This window comes from Macrosteles quadrilineatus, unplaced genomic scaffold (genome assembly GCF_028750875.1).
Source record: "Macrosteles quadrilineatus isolate MER2022 unplaced genomic scaffold, UCM_ALF_1.0 Scaffold_1__1_contigs__length_201487025, whole genome shotgun sequence".
Classification (NCBI taxonomy): Eukaryota; Metazoa; Arthropoda; class Insecta; order Hemiptera; family Cicadellidae; genus Macrosteles; species Macrosteles quadrilineatus.
The window spans coordinates 127,876,907-127,897,362 of NW_026542594.1; the positions used below are offsets into that span (position 1 = coordinate 127,876,907).

Below are 20,456 nucleotides of genomic sequence, written 5' to 3' on the forward strand. Positions count from 1 at the left end.
TCGGACTACAGGTGTAACTACAGGAGTTAGGTGTGTAACTCTGTACACATCCACACATACAGACGTCACTTTAAAAAACACTTTTTTTCCAGAGGGACCCAAAACGGATATATCCACTCAAAACTCAAACTCGAAAATTTTGACGAAAACAATACTTTCTCCATATACTTTGTATAGGCCATAGGAGGAGAAAGTAAAAATGTATGCAATTAATCTTTTGTCTTATTTGGCACAATTTATATATAAATTGTATTGTAAAATCACTAATTGTCATATAGAACACTTAATTTCCACAGTAATGAGATGTTCTAGGAGGACACGACGGGGGATAGGAAAGATATATTAGAGAGTTGATGATACGGGAATAGACGCTCTCAGTCGAGTCCGCGACGCGGTCGTGCGACGTAGCTAGACTGTGGCAAAGTGTACTGTGACATGTGTGACTGTGGCAATGTGTGACACTAGGAGAACTGAAAACAATATATTCGATTGGTTCGTGCATGTCAATCGTTACAACTTATATAAATATTACTTAAACTAAAAATTCAAATTATAATCGTAAAATGTCACTCAAAACTAACTTATTAAAGATTTTGAAGGCAAAAACTTTTGTTTATAAAAAATGTAATTACCAACTAAAATTTCAGGCTATAAAAAGTAAAAATATTCCTAAAAACTCAATATACATTCAAACGAACAATTTATGTATACATTTAAAATTTAAACTTAAACAAAACTACTTACATGAACAGTTCTTAACTTTGACGCCCAAACATGTTCGTAGATATTTTTAATTTGTAATAACTAATACTTTGAATTGCAGTTCTAATCTTTTGCGAATAATTTACTTTATTAATTAAACATATTTCGCTACAGGGTAAACTTAAGACTAGAATCACCAATGCTTCATTTGTTAACTCCCTTAATCCGTCAGTTATGTTCTGTTTATAGGATTAACGGAAATATTTTCAAACAAATATTCTCACAGAAACATCTATTGTATAACAGTTTCTAAGGCCAGTCAGTCACGTCAAATAAAAAATGTTTAAACAATTTCTAAGTTGAGCCTATTTCTTGGCTCATTTTAAAATAAATTAAAGTTTTATGGTAGTAAATTACGTGGAACCTTGATAACAAGACCCTCGAAAACAAGTCACCCTTGATAACCAGTGTCATTTTCAAAATCCCTAGAATTTATTTTACCCTTTAATTACATGTTATTGCAAACCTCGATAAGAAGTCAACCTTGATAACAAGTCTTATTTGATAATCCCCATGAGAGTCTTGTTATCAAGGTTCTACTACTACAAACATGGTAGTTGTTGTGAATGAAGAAACTGTCAGATAACCTAGAATATAGGCATAGAATATATCAAAGCATAACATATTTGAGCGTTGTACTATCTTATTCTATAAAAGGCGAGGCATTAATTTCTTGGTTCCAGAATTTGTAGAGACATATAAATCACATTAAAATAAAGAAATACACTGAGGTGAAATTTGTACTAAGCACAAGTTTAAAAAACATCAGTTGGTTTAGTGATATAATTGCAAGTATTATTTGTATAAATCTTTTTTTGTGTTTTCTTTTTAGTACTTTATTTACAAACTGTAAATCCTATTTACCATCACAAATGTGGTAAGAACGTCTTTTATATAGAACTGCAACATAAAAAATACAAAACTTATTAAAACTTTCCCCAGAAAGTTTTGGGACTAAAACTGTGCCTGTCTAAGTTTATTTTGGGAACTTTTATGACAGAAATGTTATTTTAAGATAAAAATAACTTCCTTTGTGTTTTTCAAATGAGACTATTTGCGTGATGAATTCTTGATGAGAACCTAACGCATTTAGATGTTGACTTCGAGAGAGGTTCTAATAGTGTCATAAGACATTGTTTATTCATTATTAATCTCACTATTTAGCATAAGTCTACAACTATTTCTAACTTCATATTTTGACACTTGATTCAAATTTACAGTGAAGAATCCCGCTTAAAACTTTCCGACATTGAAAACAACCATAACTTACGCTTTAAGAGTTAGATATTTGGGTTTTTTATAAGTGATATTCATATTATACAGAAGTTCACAAGTTTTGTAATGTTGGCTACTCTCTTGGTCGTTCTAGTTTACATGATTCAAGGTAAGTTCATTATTTCCTTATTCATCTTAGTCTTTAAAAGGTTATTTGTTATAAGTTTTCTAGTTGAATAGTTATTGAAATTTGTTGTTCGTTGATTAATTGTTTTGCATCACCTTTAATCAGTTCCAAATTGTAACCTTGGTCAAAGTGTTGCATGTTTCGGCGAGCTGCCATTGTCAAATACATAATTCCTGGAATAAAGCGTTTATACATCCACTATATTCCTGGAATACATATATTGGTGAGTGATTTTGGCATGAAAAGCCTGCAATCTCTATACAACAAAATATTGTGACAAAAATGACATGTTTATTTAGAAATTAAACTAAATAAACGGTATCAGCAATCTGACACATACTTTCTCCCACTAGCTTGTCAACAACGCTATAATGGATATGCGGTTGGAGTAACTATGGTATTTTATGGAGGAAATCGTGTAAGAAGCAATAACTTTTGTATTGTAATTTTTACAGCAATGGGGGTTGTAACATTTTGTTTAGAGATAAGGAATACAACATGCTAAATTTAAATCAAAGTAAATTTATTTTTATCTTTTAGAAAATAACCTTTAACAAACAAAAATAAATAAAAAAAAACACCTGGAGATACCATTGATACCAAATTAAATCAAAATCTGACCACAGGTGTCCTCTGTTGCTCTGTACACATCCACACACACAGACCAACATACAGACACACAGACATACTTCATTTCGAAATCCTTTTATGTTTGGTTCAGGGGTACCAACCTAAAACAGATATGTCCACCCAAAACTCAAACTCCTAAATTTTTACGAAAAAATACTCTCTCCTTATACTATGTATAAGGGGGGGAGTAACAATAGAGTTCAATGTTAAAATTATTCGATTTTGATGAAATTCGGTACAAAGGTATATGCCTAAACCTACGATTATTCAATATTTTAGTGAATTTCATTGTTATTCTATTTTGTCAAATAATTGGATATGCTTGACGCACAGTGCATTGTCATGAACCAACAGCATACCCTGATAACTCTTGGATACAAGGTAAAATACATGAAAATGATGGATTAACAAATGTTAATTGTGGTGATTCAATTTCACGCATTAAGGTTGATTCGCACACATTAGTTCCGGCACGGCAAAATTCTGTCAAATCAGTCACGTCACAGTAAAATTCCAATGTTAGTCTTCTTAGTAAGAACTGCACGTGTATTTTAAACTGCTTATAAACTAAAATACTTTCATGGGATTGTGTACAAACGATTTTCATATGTTTATATAAGTAATTACTTAGGACATTTAAGGCAAAAGTATGTGTTTGAGTGATTACTTAAGTCAATTAAATGTTACAGCATGGTAAAAACAAACTGACAGTATACATACAAAATTTTTCTTTGACAAAATGACATATTTCCCTACACAAACTTTTCTGTCTGTATTTTCATGATTTTATGAACTTAGGTTAGAAAATTTAAGCTTTGTGAAACCATCTAAAATTTTACTTTATATTTTTATATGCAATTTAAAAACTTTTACAACTTCATTTTCTAAATTGTTTAGCTGAAAAATTCACAAATGTAATCATCTCAAAAGAACGTAATGCAATCAAAGGAAAATTGTACTAAAGTTTGTGAATTTAATAGTACTTTACTTTTAAGGTTTTAGGTTTTAACTATCAATGAAGAAACCGTACAAGTCTTTGTTAACCGATTATAAATGCATTACAATACAGTCACCAATAACAAATGTTATGGGCCCAAATTTTTCAATTGACCAAAAATTGTAATTAAATCTTTAGATTAAAAAAAAACTCATACTCAAAATTTAAAAATATTGCAGTGACAGATCTGGTACGGTTTGGATATTGAGTCGTCCGCAACCACACAGTAAAAAATGCATGTCATTGGTTGCCATTCATCCGTCCGTTCTTTGCATCACTGATTCCAACTTTTGTAAATAAAATAAACACGATTGCTGGTATACTGTACATTTTATATCAAGTAGTAACCAAACTAGAACACTAGAATAGTGTGAGTCTTATCATGGCCTAGTGGCAGTATTGTGTCCTAACTTTTTCTTAAGGTCATTGAAGGATTAATTATTTCTGACAGAAGCTAAGGAATTGCGAAAGTAGAAAGTTCTTTATTTTTAAAGGTAGTAAAATTAGTTAAACTATTTTGTTTTAGTTTTAAATAAAGTAAATACACCAGAAATTACTGATGTTTTTCATTTTTATAATTTTTTCGAATTTTCCTACAGAGAAGTAGCTATTGCCGTAGTCTTCATGAAAATGCTGAGCGTCAGTCATTGTGCTTTGCAATTTAATGGTGTTATGAAAATGTCAACCAAAAATGTAAAAAAACCAACGTATTCCTTAAAATAAAAAGCTGAACCAACAAATATAATTGTAATATTTTAGTGCATTTCATTGTTATTCTATTTGTCAATAATTGAATGTGCTTGACACACAGAGCATTGTCATGAATCAACATCACACTGATAACTCTTGGATACAAGGTAAAATACACGAAAATGATGGATTAACAAATGTTAATTGTGGTGATTCAGTTTCACGCATTAAGGTTGATTCGCACACATCAGTTCCGGCACGGCACAATTCAGTCACATCAGTCACGTCACAGTAAAACAAATATTCCTTAATGTATTTTCTATTGTGCTATCCACATTCATCCGTCGCAATTCCGTCAGTCATTTTCAGATTTCTTCCCACCGATATTTTTGGGTTGTTTCAACACCTGACGAACATTTTTGAGGTTAGAAAATAGTTTTTTTTGTTTTTTAAATGATTGTGTATATTTCAAGTAGGCATACTGTTTGTAACAATCAAAAAGATGGACGATGAAAATTTAGTAGAATATTGTGTTATAATTGGGGAGCTGAACCTAAATTTTTTTAATTTTTAAAAAAAATTTTATTTTAGTTTTAGATTCTTTGTTTTATCCTGAAAAAGAAAATATATATATATTAATAGGTATCACCTCCCAAAACAAGAAAAAAACAAAAAACAAAGTAAAGCACCAAATTTTCTGAGCATAGGGAGTAGACCTAGTAAGGCCATCTAGTGGCCTAGTAGTGTCATCTTTGTTCGCGACTTTCCGAAAACTTGTTTTTTTAATGATAAAGGTACACTTTTCTCAAGAAGTAATAAACATATCTTGATGAAATTTTTACCAAGTGTACCTTACATCACTACAAATATGTGGAACTAGAATTATCACCATAGGATCAATAGTAAAAATTACAAAAATAAAAAAAAAATATTTTTTGTCTAAAAAAATAGAATTTTTCAAAAATATAAAAAAATAAAATTTGTAACCATAGAAACATAATTCTAGTTCAACACACTCTGGAAGCACATATATTAACTGTCTACAATTTCTAAAGCTGTAGGTTAAATAGTTTCCGAGAAAAATTTACCTAAACTTGGAGAATTTAACATGGGCTCTTATGGGCGGTTCAGCTCCCCTTAAAGATTCTTGACTGTAACATCACTGTAAATATATGAAGGATGACTGACTGAAACCAACTGACTGGCAGTTGACTGAGGAATTGCGGAAGCAACTGAGACTGAACTGTGACTGGACTGATGTGTGTAGATCGGCCATTCGTCTCAAACTGTCATCTTTTGACAATTAAAACATTGATAATTTTAAAATAAAAAACTAAAGTTTTTTTGGAATTTAGTATATTAAATGCATTATTTATTTAACAAACAATCAACTAACTCGTGTTTCACAACTCTTCTGTTTGCTACAAGGAATAGCTACAGGTATTACGGATTTTTTTGTTTAAAACTGTTAAAGTTTATAAACCACCAACGGATCGATGCGTTAAATTAACCTTTAATGACACCTGGCTTTTGCCTCAACGTGCACCCGTATTCCTGGAAATGTCTGCGGTGCGGGAATTATTGACTCTGTTTGAAGGTAGAAATTGATGCACTCACTAGCCGGACTGACATTGGCCTGAGTGACTAGCCTGTCACTCAATTAACAGGTTATAATCAATTTATTACATTTTAGAGAATTTCCGTGTAGGGAAGAAGCTACTGTATTACCGTAGGTGGCACGGTAAGACCTAGATCCGGCACCAGTTTACTGTTTGATTTTGATATCCCGAGGTCTATTGCATAGAGTATTAACATGTATAAAGAACATTTAACCATCGAATGGACAATTTTGCGGAGCATTTTGAATTGTAGCTGTGGTCTCTAGTATACATGTTTCTCTAACAAGTGTTTGAATTGATCGACGTTAAAAAACTACATTTAATCCTGTGATCAATTATGTTGCGTTTACACATTTATGTTTTGTAATATACTTAGAATGTGTTACTGCAATAAGTAATGCATGACGACTTTCATAATGTTCTAAGTGCGTCACTGCAAATTTTAGCTCTTAGCCTCACATGATGATTTAAGTCATATCCACTTTAGAATCTCATCTCATATCTCGTAAGGTCCAGTCTACATACACCTTACACCTTTTATTGGAATTTTTCTCATAGGTCTACCCCTTTTTAGTAGTTTAGCTCAAACTCTGACATTACAGCTTTACCTCATACGGTACACTAAGATATCCGTATATCCTCTAAATGAGTCCCTCTTTGACGTTCGACTTAAACGGAAGCAGTCATTTTTCTTTTATCTGACTTCAAACTCTGTAGACCAAAGTGTATGTGTAGTGTTTTGGTTATAAATAATAGTGGCCTAGACGATAATTTTCCTAGACATGCTACGCACCTTGTATTATTGTACCCTATTATATTCAGCATAAACTAAGTAATGCTTATTATTTCATAACTGTAAGCAAATGTTTTTATTTTTGTTCCCTACATGTTGTACCTACGCATATTGATCATCGTCGGCCGATTTAAATCTTGGTAGTTATATCAGACAAAACACATGACACTATCAGCTTGTAGCAGCAACCTGTGACGATTCCCGAATCACGGAGACGCTTGGCGTATTTTAAGCTTCCATTGTGACCGAGCTAATTTTGGAAGACAAACGCCCGCTATTGTGTCGTGTTGGCACGCTCCCTTCGCTGCTGCCTTTTGTCCTCACTTTATCTACGTCAAACCATCTTTTATGCTCTTCATCAAAATATGTTTGGACAAATTTTTATCAGGTTTATAATTACTAGTGTACATGTTGCTCGAATTCGAGCAATTGCAAAGTATTACAGGAATTATTTCAAAACGAATAACAGTCATATTTACAATGTGTTTAAAAGACTCAACTCAATAAGATTACCGGTGTGTACTGTATGGTCTGTACTGTATGTGTACTATTATCTGAGTCATGTTTATCTTCGTTATTGATAAACCTAAAGCATTCCGGCCGGTTTTCTCCTTCTTAAAATGCCTCGCTGTACAGGCAACACAGGTCATGATAGAGAACTAATTGAGAACGAAAAGTCGTTTTGGGGTAGTGTTAAAGGGCGCATTTTTAACCTAATGGTTGAGTTTGTCCAGGGTCAGGTGCTGACTGTGATGAGTTAAGCCTATTACGCACCACACTGTTCTGTTTCTGTAGCTGCGGTCGTTATCACGATTACGCCTCCTGTTTATGTTTCGTTGTCTTTGCGTCGGAGGCATAAAAAAACAAATAAACAAATTATAGCTACACAAAACAACGATGAATGCACAAATTTAAATTACAATCATGCTAACACGATCCGTCATAGCGACAAAAAACAACGATAAATACACAGATTTAAGATACAACCATACTAACACGATCCGTCTTGGGGGTTATGTTTACACAAACTCAAATAGTAAATAAATGTACTCAACGCATTTCATTGAATTCAAAAATAAATAACAGCAATTAAATTATACAGCTGATCAAAATGTAAACAATTATGTTCTTCATAAGGATAACATGGGAACTTTCAAAGCCACTGGGGCAAATCCCAAGGGATTTTTTCAAAAATGTAAGGCCAGTTTGCAAATCTACGCGACACGCTCTTTCCAATGAGACGTCAATGGATAAAATCGGTTAAGAAGTGGCGGAGGAGTTCAACCGACAAAGTTTCATGTAGCGTATTAATTATATAGATTGTGATTCAAATCTGTTTAAATACAGCTGACGCCCTTTTACGGATATTATCTTTACGGGAATAAACATATATATGTGAAGTGTGAATCGTTACAGCTAAGATCAATGACAATCAAAAAGTTAATACATTTGGGATAAACAACTTTGATCGTGAACTTTTCGATGTTTCAATTGATAGTTCTTAATTGGAATTTAATGTTAATTGTGCTATTTAATTTTTTTTTTTTTTTATTGCTGTACGATCTGAATATATCTACTGATAGTAAATCAAAGAGTCGAAACTAGTGTATAGTGATTGAATGACGTCTACTTAGTATATATTAGTGTACACATTATGCTATTATGCAACATCATACACATACATTATTCTCAAGTTTAGGTTTATTGTAACTGAATATACAGCGTGTCTGTGTGAATTAATAACTAATTATTTACAATTCATATGCAGGGTGCCTTTCATTCTGCAAACTATCTTTGGATAATATGGATCAAAGTGGATTTAAAAATGTGAAAATATGTCCCAAAATGTTAATTTACACAGATATATACCATTCTGTGGTTTTTAACAAAATAGTTGTTTCCTCGCCCTTTCAAAACTTGGCATAATTTCTTTATATAAAGAGAATTTTGTTTAAAAAACAGAAAATTTCAGATTAATAAACAAAAAATGTGATATTTAAAATAAAATAATTTGCAAATATCGGGAAAAATGACATAAAAGTTACAATAACTGTACAAACCTACCTGCTAAGATATGAAACATAAATAAACACAAACAAAATAAAATATCACATGACAAAATATTTAAGTAGGTATACGTACAAAAATTAAATTGGATAGAGGTGTGTAGTGCTGCACGGAGGGAATGTGAGTCAAAACTTAAGCACATAGGTGAAATAAACCTCCAATTCGCTTTTTATAATTACTCAAAGGGCTATCCATCTAGAAGGATATTTAGTGAGCTCAATAATAAGTCTATGTGTACAAAAAGTACACGTTACTCAATCACTATACACTGGTTTCATCTGTTTAATTTATTATCAGTAGGTATTCATATTGTACAGTAATAGCAAAAATACCGAATGAGTAAAATTAGCGTTAAATTCCAATTATAAAATATCTATTGAAACATCGAAAACATACCACGTTTTTTGTTTGATAAGTGTATGTTAACAATCTATATTTTTTCGTAAACAGTCATTCCATCTAAACAGGTGTAGTAAAATGGGGACACTATCCCTTATCGTCAAATTTTCATTAGGTACATATCATTCATTGCATACCAGGTTTCAGCGTCTGTGTACTCTATAATCACGTAGAATCATATCAAGAATTAGTCAGCCGGAAAGACTTAACTCCTGTGTACACAGGAAACAGTTCAAACAGACACACATGTTGTTTGACGCTTCAAGACAGAATACATAACAATCTTAAGCGTTTATGTGTAAATTATTCCATGTGAACTTTTAGCAAATTTCTCATTCAGGGAATAAGCTACTACCATAAGTCTCATGGTAAAACCTATACCCGATATACCCCTTCGTTTTGATGTTCCCAGAGGCCAAAAACACCATCCGTTTCATATACATATAATGAACTCATATAACTGCATATAAACTTAAATAAAACCATCTGACTTTGATGAAATTCAGTACAAACGTAAACCTATATTTACTCAAACAATTTCGCGAACCAGCACAATTGAATCATGGGAACGGGTTTTTGGGGGTAACATTGGGTTTTCCTATTTTTGACTCTTAACATAAAATTTAGCATTCTTTCTGAACTATTTTGTATAGCTTAAACAATTAAATGTATTGAGGCGTTGTTGTACGCCAATCTATATCAACGGTATCAGCAATCTGACACATACTTTTTCCCATTAGCATGTCAACAACATTTATCATGGGTAAGCGGAGGGATGGGAGTAACTATTTTATAGGGAAAATCACAAAAGTTGCAATAACTTTTGAACCGTAATTATCATAGCATAGGGGGTTTGCACTATTGAGTTTAGAATAATTAAAAGGACCATTACATAATGATTTTTATCAAAACCTGTTTTTTTTTTTCAAAAATCCGTTTTTATTTTATTTTATGGGGATTTTATGGGAAAATAACATCAGTTATTATAACTTTTGGACTGTAATTTATTCAGCAAAGAGAGTTCTACCATTTTGTTCAGAATTTAAGGGACTATAACATACTGTAATATACTAAATTTTTATCAAAATCGTTCGGGGTTTTTCCTGTTATCTTATGGGGTTTTATGGAAATATCACCCATGGTTAAAAAACACTCGAAAATACCATGGATTAGTACCTACAACAAAATGTCATCAAAATTGGACTTCAGGTGCGGTCTGTAGCTCTGTACACATCCACACATACAGACAGACACACACACACACCCACGCGCACACACACACTGTTGGGGATATACATTGGGATATGTTCCCACATTGGAAAATTTACCACTACACCACTGTTCAGGAAGTACTGACACATTTGCAGCAAGAAGTTCTTTAGCTAACCGGGTTCCCTTGGTGTTCCTTAACAAACAACGACCCTCAACGACTGGACATATACACTTGATATCTTCTGGCTCTGCAATTTGCTCTTTAAGTTAAACCCAGAGATAACAGTTTTTTTAGCATTTGAGATATCAAAGCAGCACTGATAGTTTCAAAACTTGTTGCAGGACTGGAATCTCTCAGAGATGTAACTCTTGAGGCTCCCGAAGCAGTCAGGACTGGAGGCTTCTTGACACTAACTTGTGCCTACCACCTTGACAGAAACTCTCTCTACACCGCCAAGCTGTACCTGGAGGACACAGAGTTCTTCCGCTTCGTTCCCCGGGACAGACCTCCTACCATGATGTTTCCTCTTCAAGACGCTTCTGTACATGTTAGTTTGGAAAAAATTATTTACAACTTTTGCTAATATGAGTATTATTTGTAACATTTAAACCTGAGGTCTTAAATTGATACTGTATATAACTATATTGAAGTTTAAGACATTGAATTTAAAATAAAACAATATACAGTATACTAGAGTAGATAGCATGGAAATTATTTGATGAATGTTTATGCAAAATTTTCAGGTATTTATAGAATATTATTCAGTAATAGTTACAATTAGATGTTGCAGTTTCTAATGAAAAAATGTTTGTGTAGTCTACTATTATACAAACTGCAATTTTTATCAGATGGAAAGTAATTCTATGGGTATAAGTTTTTAGTTTGGGTTGATGAATGAGCGTAGATCACTTATAACTTCACTTACCGTATATCAAATCATTTATAAAAGTAAAGAGTGATAATTTAACTGCAACAGAACATAATACAGTAAATATATTATTACATCCAAACAAAAACCAATTTAAATAAACATTCCAATTTACGTTCTTGTAAACTGGTGATACTATAAACTCAGCATCTAAAAATCCTTAAACGAATGTATTCTCCACACTCGAGGTAAAGAATCACAGATATATTGGGAACAAGCATTTTGATGAATTAACTATAACATGATACCTGTTACTGTGACTTTGATGTTTGGTCTAACTAAACCCCCTTAACAGCTTGCAGAATCAGACATTTTACAAAAATAGTATTAAATAATATGTAAATGCCTTTAACGATTACAGTTTTTTGAATACAAATTTATTATAAGAATGGTAAAAATAAACATTTAAATATTCGTACAATACCAGCAGCAACTATTGTAGAAGTTTATGTATTTTATCATGAAGTTAACTTTTCCCTCAATTTTAGCCTCTTAAGGACCTTAACAGCATGTCTTTAAGCAGATTTCCCTGTAGGGAAGTATCGGCAAATAGATGGTTGTCGTTAAAGGAAATTTACACATCTAACCTAGTAAAACTGGTAGTGGCTCATTGAGTTCTGCTGTTTAAAGAAAAGAAAAAAAATATTATTTCTAGTCAAATGTTATTGATCAATAAAAAATCATCCAAATCACAAGACTTGTATGAAAATAAATCTTTTTAATGTTTTAAAGTTATTTTCTTAAGCCAAAAATTATTTATAATGTATTTTGATACATCCATATTAAATATTTTAACACCCCCGCCACAGCAAACCATTTTCCATTAGCCTGATCAGATTTCTACTTAAATATTCCATAAAACATGTTATATTTATTCCCCATTTAAATGACCTTAGGGTTAGTTAGTACTTTGATTTGTTGCTACACGAAATTTCACAAAGGTTTTTTTTTATTTAAATGTTAATGGCTTGGTATGAAATAAATAATTGTACCAAATTTGATTGAAACACATCTATAAACAAGTAAACTACAACAGTTTCCTTATTTTCCATAAGATTAACAAAGGAATTTTAAATATTTAGTTATTTTGAATCTTTCCATAAACATATTAGACGTACAACGAAGCTTCAATATCTCTAATAAATTATTCGTTTTTGAAGCTCTAAAAAATGCTTTGGAAAGAATAAACTACTATATTGTGTACTTTTGAAGGACAAAAATTTGAAAAACAAACTTTCACCCCATAACCCCCCACCCCCCCTTCTTAAACCTCTAGTATTTACATAGTCTGATCATGCTGGTACATCAACCGGTTCACACCAAAAATAGGTTTGTTTACACGTTTGTACCAAATTCCATCAAACGCAGATAATTTTTACTTGAGTTATTGTACCAATGGAGATATATATATATATAAACAAACTTCAACAAATTGTGTTTTTGGCCTCTTTGGGAAATCAGTCCTGGCTTTGGGTCTTACCATGAGACCTATGGTAAAAGCTTATTCCATAATGGGAATTTTTCTAAAGCAATATTCAGCAGTTAATTTATTCTGCATGACAATGAAATTGGAGACCCATATTGTGTTTAGCATTTTCATATGATATCAAATATGTTTTAAATTTTTATAATAAATCAAAGAAAACACCAACAAACTGATTTTGTATTATTCCTTCTTAACATCATCCTATGGTTGGAAGAAACTGATTCAGAAACTTACTATGATTATTATTCCTGAGGACATATAGGCCTTTAAAGTATATATATAAATGTAAATTCGAATAAGCTGTGGATTTTTGAAGATCCCATATGAAAACACTACTTTGGCCCTGGACCCAAGTCTTCTTGATGACAATGATAATAGCATTAATCCAAAAAAGAAATGTACTAAATATCTGGGGTTCAACACACTCTCCATCACCGAAAACTACTCCTTTGTCCACCAATTACCACCAATAAGAAAGAGTAATGTCAAGTTGATGGAAATAAATAGTTGAGGAATTCTGCTCCTTTCGACATTTTTTTATATCTATCACACTATAGTTACTCTAGAAGCCAAACTTTACAATTATTTCCTAAACATTTAAATAGATAACCTCTTTTGCAAAGGATAGAGAACTGGAAGTATTTCAATAAGAACTGCCTAGTCACATTGTAACCATAGTTACAGATGAATAGTCTCAACAAGTCAGTGGTGACCCTTGGACCGATGCATCGAGGTTTGGCGGGTATCTACAAATGTGAGGTGACTGAGGAACCACTGTTCCACACCATCATCAAGTCGTACTTTGTCTCTGTTACAGGTGAGGCAACAGTTGTTACACTCAGAAACAAGCAAACAGGGCCTCCCGCAGGCAATAGGTATCATGTTTCGAGGGTTTAGGAGTATGGAATATTCAAAACTGGATGGTTTCAGGAAGAAACCCTATTTTGGATAATATTTTTAGGTCATCTAAAGCCACCACACTAGGAACACACCATAAAAAACCACGAATTTCTTTTTCTTACATATTATATCACACTTACTTCAATTATTATCAACAAACTACAAATATGAGTACGATGTATTCAGCTGTCTAAAACTTGACAATGGGTTAGGTTGATTACTTTTGATTGATTCTTTTATTATTGCGGAGCTGATGGCCCTTAATGGCCATCCCAATGTGCCTTATGGGAAAAACGCTTATCCTGAAGGATTTTGAAGTAGTCCAAAGACAATAGTCATTTTCATGAACCAGCAGTAGGTAGCAATATTTTATTCAAACAGAACTTATAATTGAACGAGCCACTCACTCACGAAGTATGCTACTGAAAAATTCTATATAATTCTTTATTTATAGTTGTTGTGATTTCAAAATACTCTATAATTTACAAAATAGCTGTATTTTTAGTTTTTCCTCAACTGTGTTAATTTTTAATAATCTAAAACAGGATACAGCTTTGACGTGGAAATAAGATATCCTTTTCTAACAACTGTCAAAGCTTGCAGTACAATATAGTGCAATGTTTCTAAATTAATGTGCTGCGGGTTTCAGAAGACCCTGTATCAAGACCATCCCTAGTGACTAGCAAGAGTGTGTATAATGAAGGGGAAGACATCTCTGCCAGGTGTAGTTCTAGGGGAGGTCATCCCCCAGTGAACATCACCTGGTACCTTGATGACAAACAGGTAAACAGTAGCATAGAAGTGGAAGCACTGGTGGTTCCGAGGGGGGCTATAGGGGCTAACCCCCCCCCCCCCATTAATCCTGGAAATATAAACGTAAACATACATTTCATCATTAAAGCGTAAAGGAGGTTTTTGGACACAGTTCTAGACATTAAAAATTGCTTCAAAAGTCAACAAACGACTTTGAGAATAGAAAAATATCTTGAGGGGGACCTCCGGACTCCCCTCCTGGATGTCAGTGTGAAAATACCCCTATTAACCCCCCCCCCTCCTTGTCAAGGTCCTAGAACCATCACTTAGTGGAAGTGTCTTGGACTGAAGACAGATTATACTGATTCAAGATTCAAGATCAGCTTGCACTATCTTATCATTCTGGCTTATATTTTATAACAGTGTTTCACTATTTGTTTATGACTACTTTACACAGACCAGAAAGTCTATGGTGACAAAACTAAAATGAAGATCAAAAATTTATCTTTTGTAATCTAAGGAAAAATAAATTTCTTATGTTCTAGTTTAATGGTTTTATATTCACAAGTCGTCACTGGTATTGAATATTTCCCACAAAAAAAGTCGTTTCAGTACCGCCCACTTCCTGCCAATCCAGTCTGGTCGCTAACAAAAATTGTCCGTTAAAAGAGATGTCACTTCTGCCAAGTGTAGTTTGGTTGAATTTAAGTCTGGTTAAAGGTGTCTGGATAAGAAGGGTCTACTGTACTGTAATGAGATAGAAAACCCTCATATATTATGTCAACGAAGCACACATTTTTTTAACCAAGTTTTAAATTGTATTATATAAAAAACTTAATTTATAATAGTTTTCGAACGCACATTTTATATCAATCTAGGATACATGTTCTAAGAATAATATTTTCTCAAGATATAAATGGGCGAGAAAAGTTGTCACTAACAAAACAGGACACTCTAGTAAATATCAGGTTGACTGGCAATGGCGCAGTGAGTGGTAAAGTTTTGACATTAATCTTTGACCTTGTAAACATTGAGGATGAATATGTTTGCTGAAAGTTTGTGATGGATGGGGCCGATGGAATACGCTTACATTAGTGAACAGAGACATGAATTTGACAAATTAAGTTTACATGGACGGCCCATTTCCAGCATGATATTCATATTTATCTTCATCTAGAAAATGTATAAACCATTTTACCTACACGCTTCATATTTGTCTGTAAATTTGTGGTTTATGTACGGCAACAGAGATGAGAAAATCTGTCTTGAATACAGATGTGTGTTTGGTTTTACAAAATAAAATTAAAATAATTTTTCTTACCATCAATTTTCTCTACTAATTCAATTCCAATTCAGTTCAATTGATTCAATTCTAGTTTTTAATACTACATTCAAGATACAAACCAAAAAGAACTTTTGCTTGGTACTTGTAGGTTTTAACTCAATGATTGGTGGTACAGGGAGCGGCAAAATGATCTGACGGTTTTCTTTGCTGCCCTGTCAAGTGAGTGATTGGCGTAGGGTGGTGGGAATAGAGGCGTTACAAAGCCAACGTGTGAACATTTTTAGTAGCCACGGAGCCGTGGGACAGCTGAGCACCATGAATTTGTAGTAGAAGTGTTTTTAAAAGTGGAAATTCCTGTGTAGCTGTTCAGTACACGTTTCAATGTGGGTCAATGAAGAAAAGTCCCAACTCGAAACACCATTTTGCTGTAGGTGGGTAACTTTAGAGCTACTAGTTCAGCATTGAAACTAAAATCTGACTATGTGGTGTGAAACTAAAGAGAGTGAGAAAGACTATGTGGCGTGATTGAAAGTGTGATTCGTCACTCATAATGACAACTTTGTCATCACTACTTGTTCTGAAAAAGAGATGCGCTTTGCATAACCACTGGGCTTCAACTGTTGCAGTTGCACGATTGCCATTTTGTATGAATGAAAATGCAGATGGTATTGTAATACTCTTCTACTGAGCGGCCAGACAAGTGCAGAGCTGCAGCTTATTTACGTTTAGGCTGCTGAGGACTAACTTCCACAGCGTATATCACTCTCTCGGCGCTCTCTGGTGTCCGAGCTGACATTGAACAGCCTGTTGACTTTTTTCAATGCTATACTAGTAGCTCTAAAGTTACCTACTCACAGCAAAATGGTTTTTTGAGTTGGTACTTTTCCCCTTGGACCCATATTGAAAAGTGTACTGAACAGCTACACAGGAATTTCCACTTTTAAAAACACTTCTACTACAAATACATGTTTCTCAGCTATCCCACGGCTCCATGGCTACTAAAAATGTCCACACGTTGGCTTTGTAACGCCCCTATTCCCACCACTCTACGCCACTCATTCGCTCGACAGGGCGGCAAAGAAAACCGTCAGATCATTTTGCCGCTCCCTGTATTTTTAATTTTTTTGTATTTCCATTCAAAATCATAAAGATTAACGAATCTTACGTTTTTATCATTTGAAATCACTTAAACTAATAATGTTTTCAATGATTGCTCAAGTTATCCTCGGAACTCTGGCAGTTAGGTAGTAAGATAATTAAGTACTAAATTTAATCACTTTAGGAAAGATTGTGTCAATTAGGATGCCAAAGAGAGAGACAGACAACTTTTCCCACCACTTTTCCCCTACTGAAAAAATGTATTTAAATAAGATCTAACGTCAATATTTTAGATGACTGTACTGTACGAAGGTGGTGGGAGAAGGGTTCTCATAATTCCGCTCGCCACTAAATAATTTAATCTATACACACTGTTCATTCTTGTATTACATTGACTCTCCCCTTTACTTAATGATTCGTCATATTCTAGAGGTGTGTTGGACGTTGGTATACAAGACAGGGTTGTTTAAGTTCTTAAAAAAAAACTATTGCAGCATTAAGTGTGATTAGAATGCTGGATAGTTTTACAACTATTTTCTCTTGGTAGATTGTTTCTTCCTCTTTCCTTAAACAGTAAATTAATCTTTTCAGGTTTAAAATGAAAGTTTCTGTAGTTCAATTTGCATATTTTATCTCATTTACCACAATATCATATCAATGTACAATTAGTACATAAGGTATTTACCATGTATACTTCTTCAACATACTCCTCAGGACAACAGCTCGGTAGCTTTTTATGAGCTACAAGAAGTTAACATTGAATAAAATTGAAAACCCCTCCATGAGTTTTTAGTTCTTAATTTTATATTTTTATGTTTTAGCCGAACTAGATACTATCATTATTTATGATAATTCATTATATCATTCACATGATAATTTCATTTAGTTAATATGACAAAAACATTTTTAATTAAAAATGCTATACACAAATGCTGAAATGAAATCCTTCATAGCCATGAAGACATTTTGTGGAACCAGTTATTCTTGGAAGATGATAGACACTAGAATGTCAAGTCATTCATGCCTTTTAATAATCCAATTGTATCTGTATTTATTTAATCTAGCCACTTATCTCATAAGGCTTGAGGGTGGGCTAAATCCCGAACTTGAAGTCCCCATTGTAATCCTAAAAGACCTGAGAGGGAATAATGAGTCTTGTGAACTATCTGCCGACTTGTCTGGGAGAAATTTTGGAAGAGTCCCAGTCAGTTAGGGTAGACTAGGTACAGCATGAGTATCATTATACACTTTTATTGATAAAGTTTAAAAGGAATCCTGATGAATATCTTTGGTGGAAATAAGTCTCCACTAGATGTAGACTGATAATTTTCAACCAAGGAAGAGGTTATATTTGGAGATAGTTTCTTTATTAATTATTTATCATCAGAGTTTACATTAGACTTTGTAAAATCTCTATCCAAAACACATAATGCGATAAAAATCTGAAAGTATTAGTTGAAATAATTATAAGTTTAAAGTATGACATGGAGGCCATCAACTCTACTAGAGACAGGAAAAGTAAATAGTTTGCCTTGTAAGTAGAACCATTGTGCGACAATAGACAGGTTTATGATTTAAGCATGATATTTGACTTTGAACAAAAAACCCCATATGCTTGCTCTGAAGTGAATCAGGCTGATCATATCTTCACCCACATAGGATATAACATGGCTGAATTCTTTGTATTAGGAATAGGGAATATGTTAATGCACCTCTAATTAAATTATTTTTAAATACTCTTGATTCCTGTATGTGTATCAGCCAATGTCTGCAAAAACCTTCTACTGTATACTTTTTTCAGTCGACTTTATTCACATTGCGATTGAGTGGTTAACATCTTTTCAGTCGTTAACTTCTTCATTATATCAGTACCACTTAAGCTCGCGATATACCATATATTTATACATGTCTTTATATGATTTGCTGTTTCTTGTTTTTGTAAATTGTATGATAGTACTTGATTAGCCTACCGTGAAAAATAAATGCTAAACAAAATTTGTTACGACGATCCACTAACATAAAAACTGACAACAAAATTTTAATAATTAACCATCAAAATAATTTATTTAGTTATATATTAATGTATTATTTTTAATCACTACCCAACCAAGCTAATTTATGACACACTAGAACATAATTATTGATCTTTACTAATTGGGTTCCAAGCTGTTTTCGTTAATGAGAGAAGCTTATGTAGTGTATTCTGAATTGTAAAATAAAAGCAGTGTTTATGTGCTTGAATGTTTGTGTACAATACGCTAAGTAGATTGCATTAATTGAACACTTGAAGTGTTTATTTTGTACTCATGGCATAATGTTCTATAATCCCTATGAGTCAATGCTACTTATAGCATGAGGGTTTAATCAAGAGTCCTGTGCCTGTCATAAAATATCCACTGATTTTTATGTTAAAAGATATATCATATGTTACTAATAATATGCTACGCAACAATACAAAATGTTTATAAACTGCAGTCATATGGGTTTCCAGAATAAGTAAAGTATCTTTTTTTTCTAAACCCTCTTTTTTCAAATGTTATTAAATTTAAGTTTTTAAGTTTTAAATTAACATCCTTCAAGCTCTTCAAAGTCTCCAGTTCCACTTTTGAAGGTTTACAGCTCTCATGTTATTCTGTGATTGTTGATCAGATCTCTGACTCTGCAGTCGCTGAGATAAGGAGCTATGTGATCGCAGGAGATGTTGATATGTCAGTGTCTGATCTTCGTCTATCAGTTCCCCCCTCCCCTCATCAGTTTCGACTGCGCTGCACAGCTTCTCAGTTTGACATATACTTAGCAACTACAGATAGACTCTTGAGGATAAACTACTCCGTCCCTCACGTTCCCACAAATCAAACTGTCTCTTTGAGTTTCATTCCCTCCCAGCCTTTCAGTTTTATGTTATTGTTTGTGTATAGCACTTTTGTATTTAGTGTTTTTTAGTGTAAACAGTTGAATAAGAGCTCATTAAGTTGTTACTTTAAGTTTAAGATAAGTTTGGTTGTACTAGATTTTAGATAATTACTGAACAAATTATATTATTTTATATATTTAATGTTTTCTGGAATAAAGAATTAATTTTGATACAAAATATTATGTGAAAACATTGATGTGTAGGGTTCCCATGTTATGTATGGACATAGTGGTGAACTATGGAACCAAAGGAGCAATGACGGGGGTTCGTTTCCTGATGCCGATAGTTAAAATTTATCAGTGCAGTTCATTTGTGTAGGTACTCTGCCAGCTCACTCATTGCTTTGCCTAATACTTTCCATTGTCAGGCCTCTGACTTTTATGTGGATGGTCGAATTCTAGGATAAAAAGGACTGCCAACCTTTTTATATTAATTTTAAACGTAAACTTCAAAAATATTATTCAAAAACCACATTGATCTGCTTGCATCTTATCCTGTGGTTTTCCAATTTGTATTTGGT

At 33.1% G+C, this 20,456-nt stretch overlaps 1 protein-coding gene across 1 annotated transcript; it reads left to right on the plus strand.

Moving 5' to 3' along the window:
- The first annotated feature begins 390 nt into the window (after nt 1-390).
- On the plus strand, nt 391-19,987 carry LOC128983259 (uncharacterized). The gene is made up of 6 exons (XM_054402495.1): nt 391-492; nt 1,983-2,146; nt 10,914-11,119; nt 13,665-13,803; nt 14,536-14,669; nt 19,672-19,987. Exons 2-6 carry the CDS (start codon nt 2,104-2,106, stop codon nt 19,963-19,965), a joined length of 816 nt encoding a protein of 271 aa, XP_054258470.1. The 5' UTR covers nt 391-492; nt 1,983-2,103; the 3' UTR covers nt 19,966-19,987.
- Nucleotides 19,988-20,456: the final 469 nt, after the last annotated feature.

Excerpts from the sequence above, each read along its gene's own strand:
- LOC128983259 (XM_054402495.1), top strand. The coding sequence starts at position 2,104 with ATGTTGGCTACTCTCTTGGTCGTTCTAGTTTACATGATTCAAG. Across the intron at positions 2,147-10,913 it reads TCTAGTTTACATGATTCAAG|GACTGGAATCTCTCAGAGAT; the intron begins GTAAGTTCATTA and ends AACTTGTTGCAG. Across the intron at positions 11,120-13,664 it reads TTCAAGACGCTTCTGTACAT|TTACAGATGAATAGTCTCAA; the intron begins GTTAGTTTGGAA and ends TTGTAACCATAG.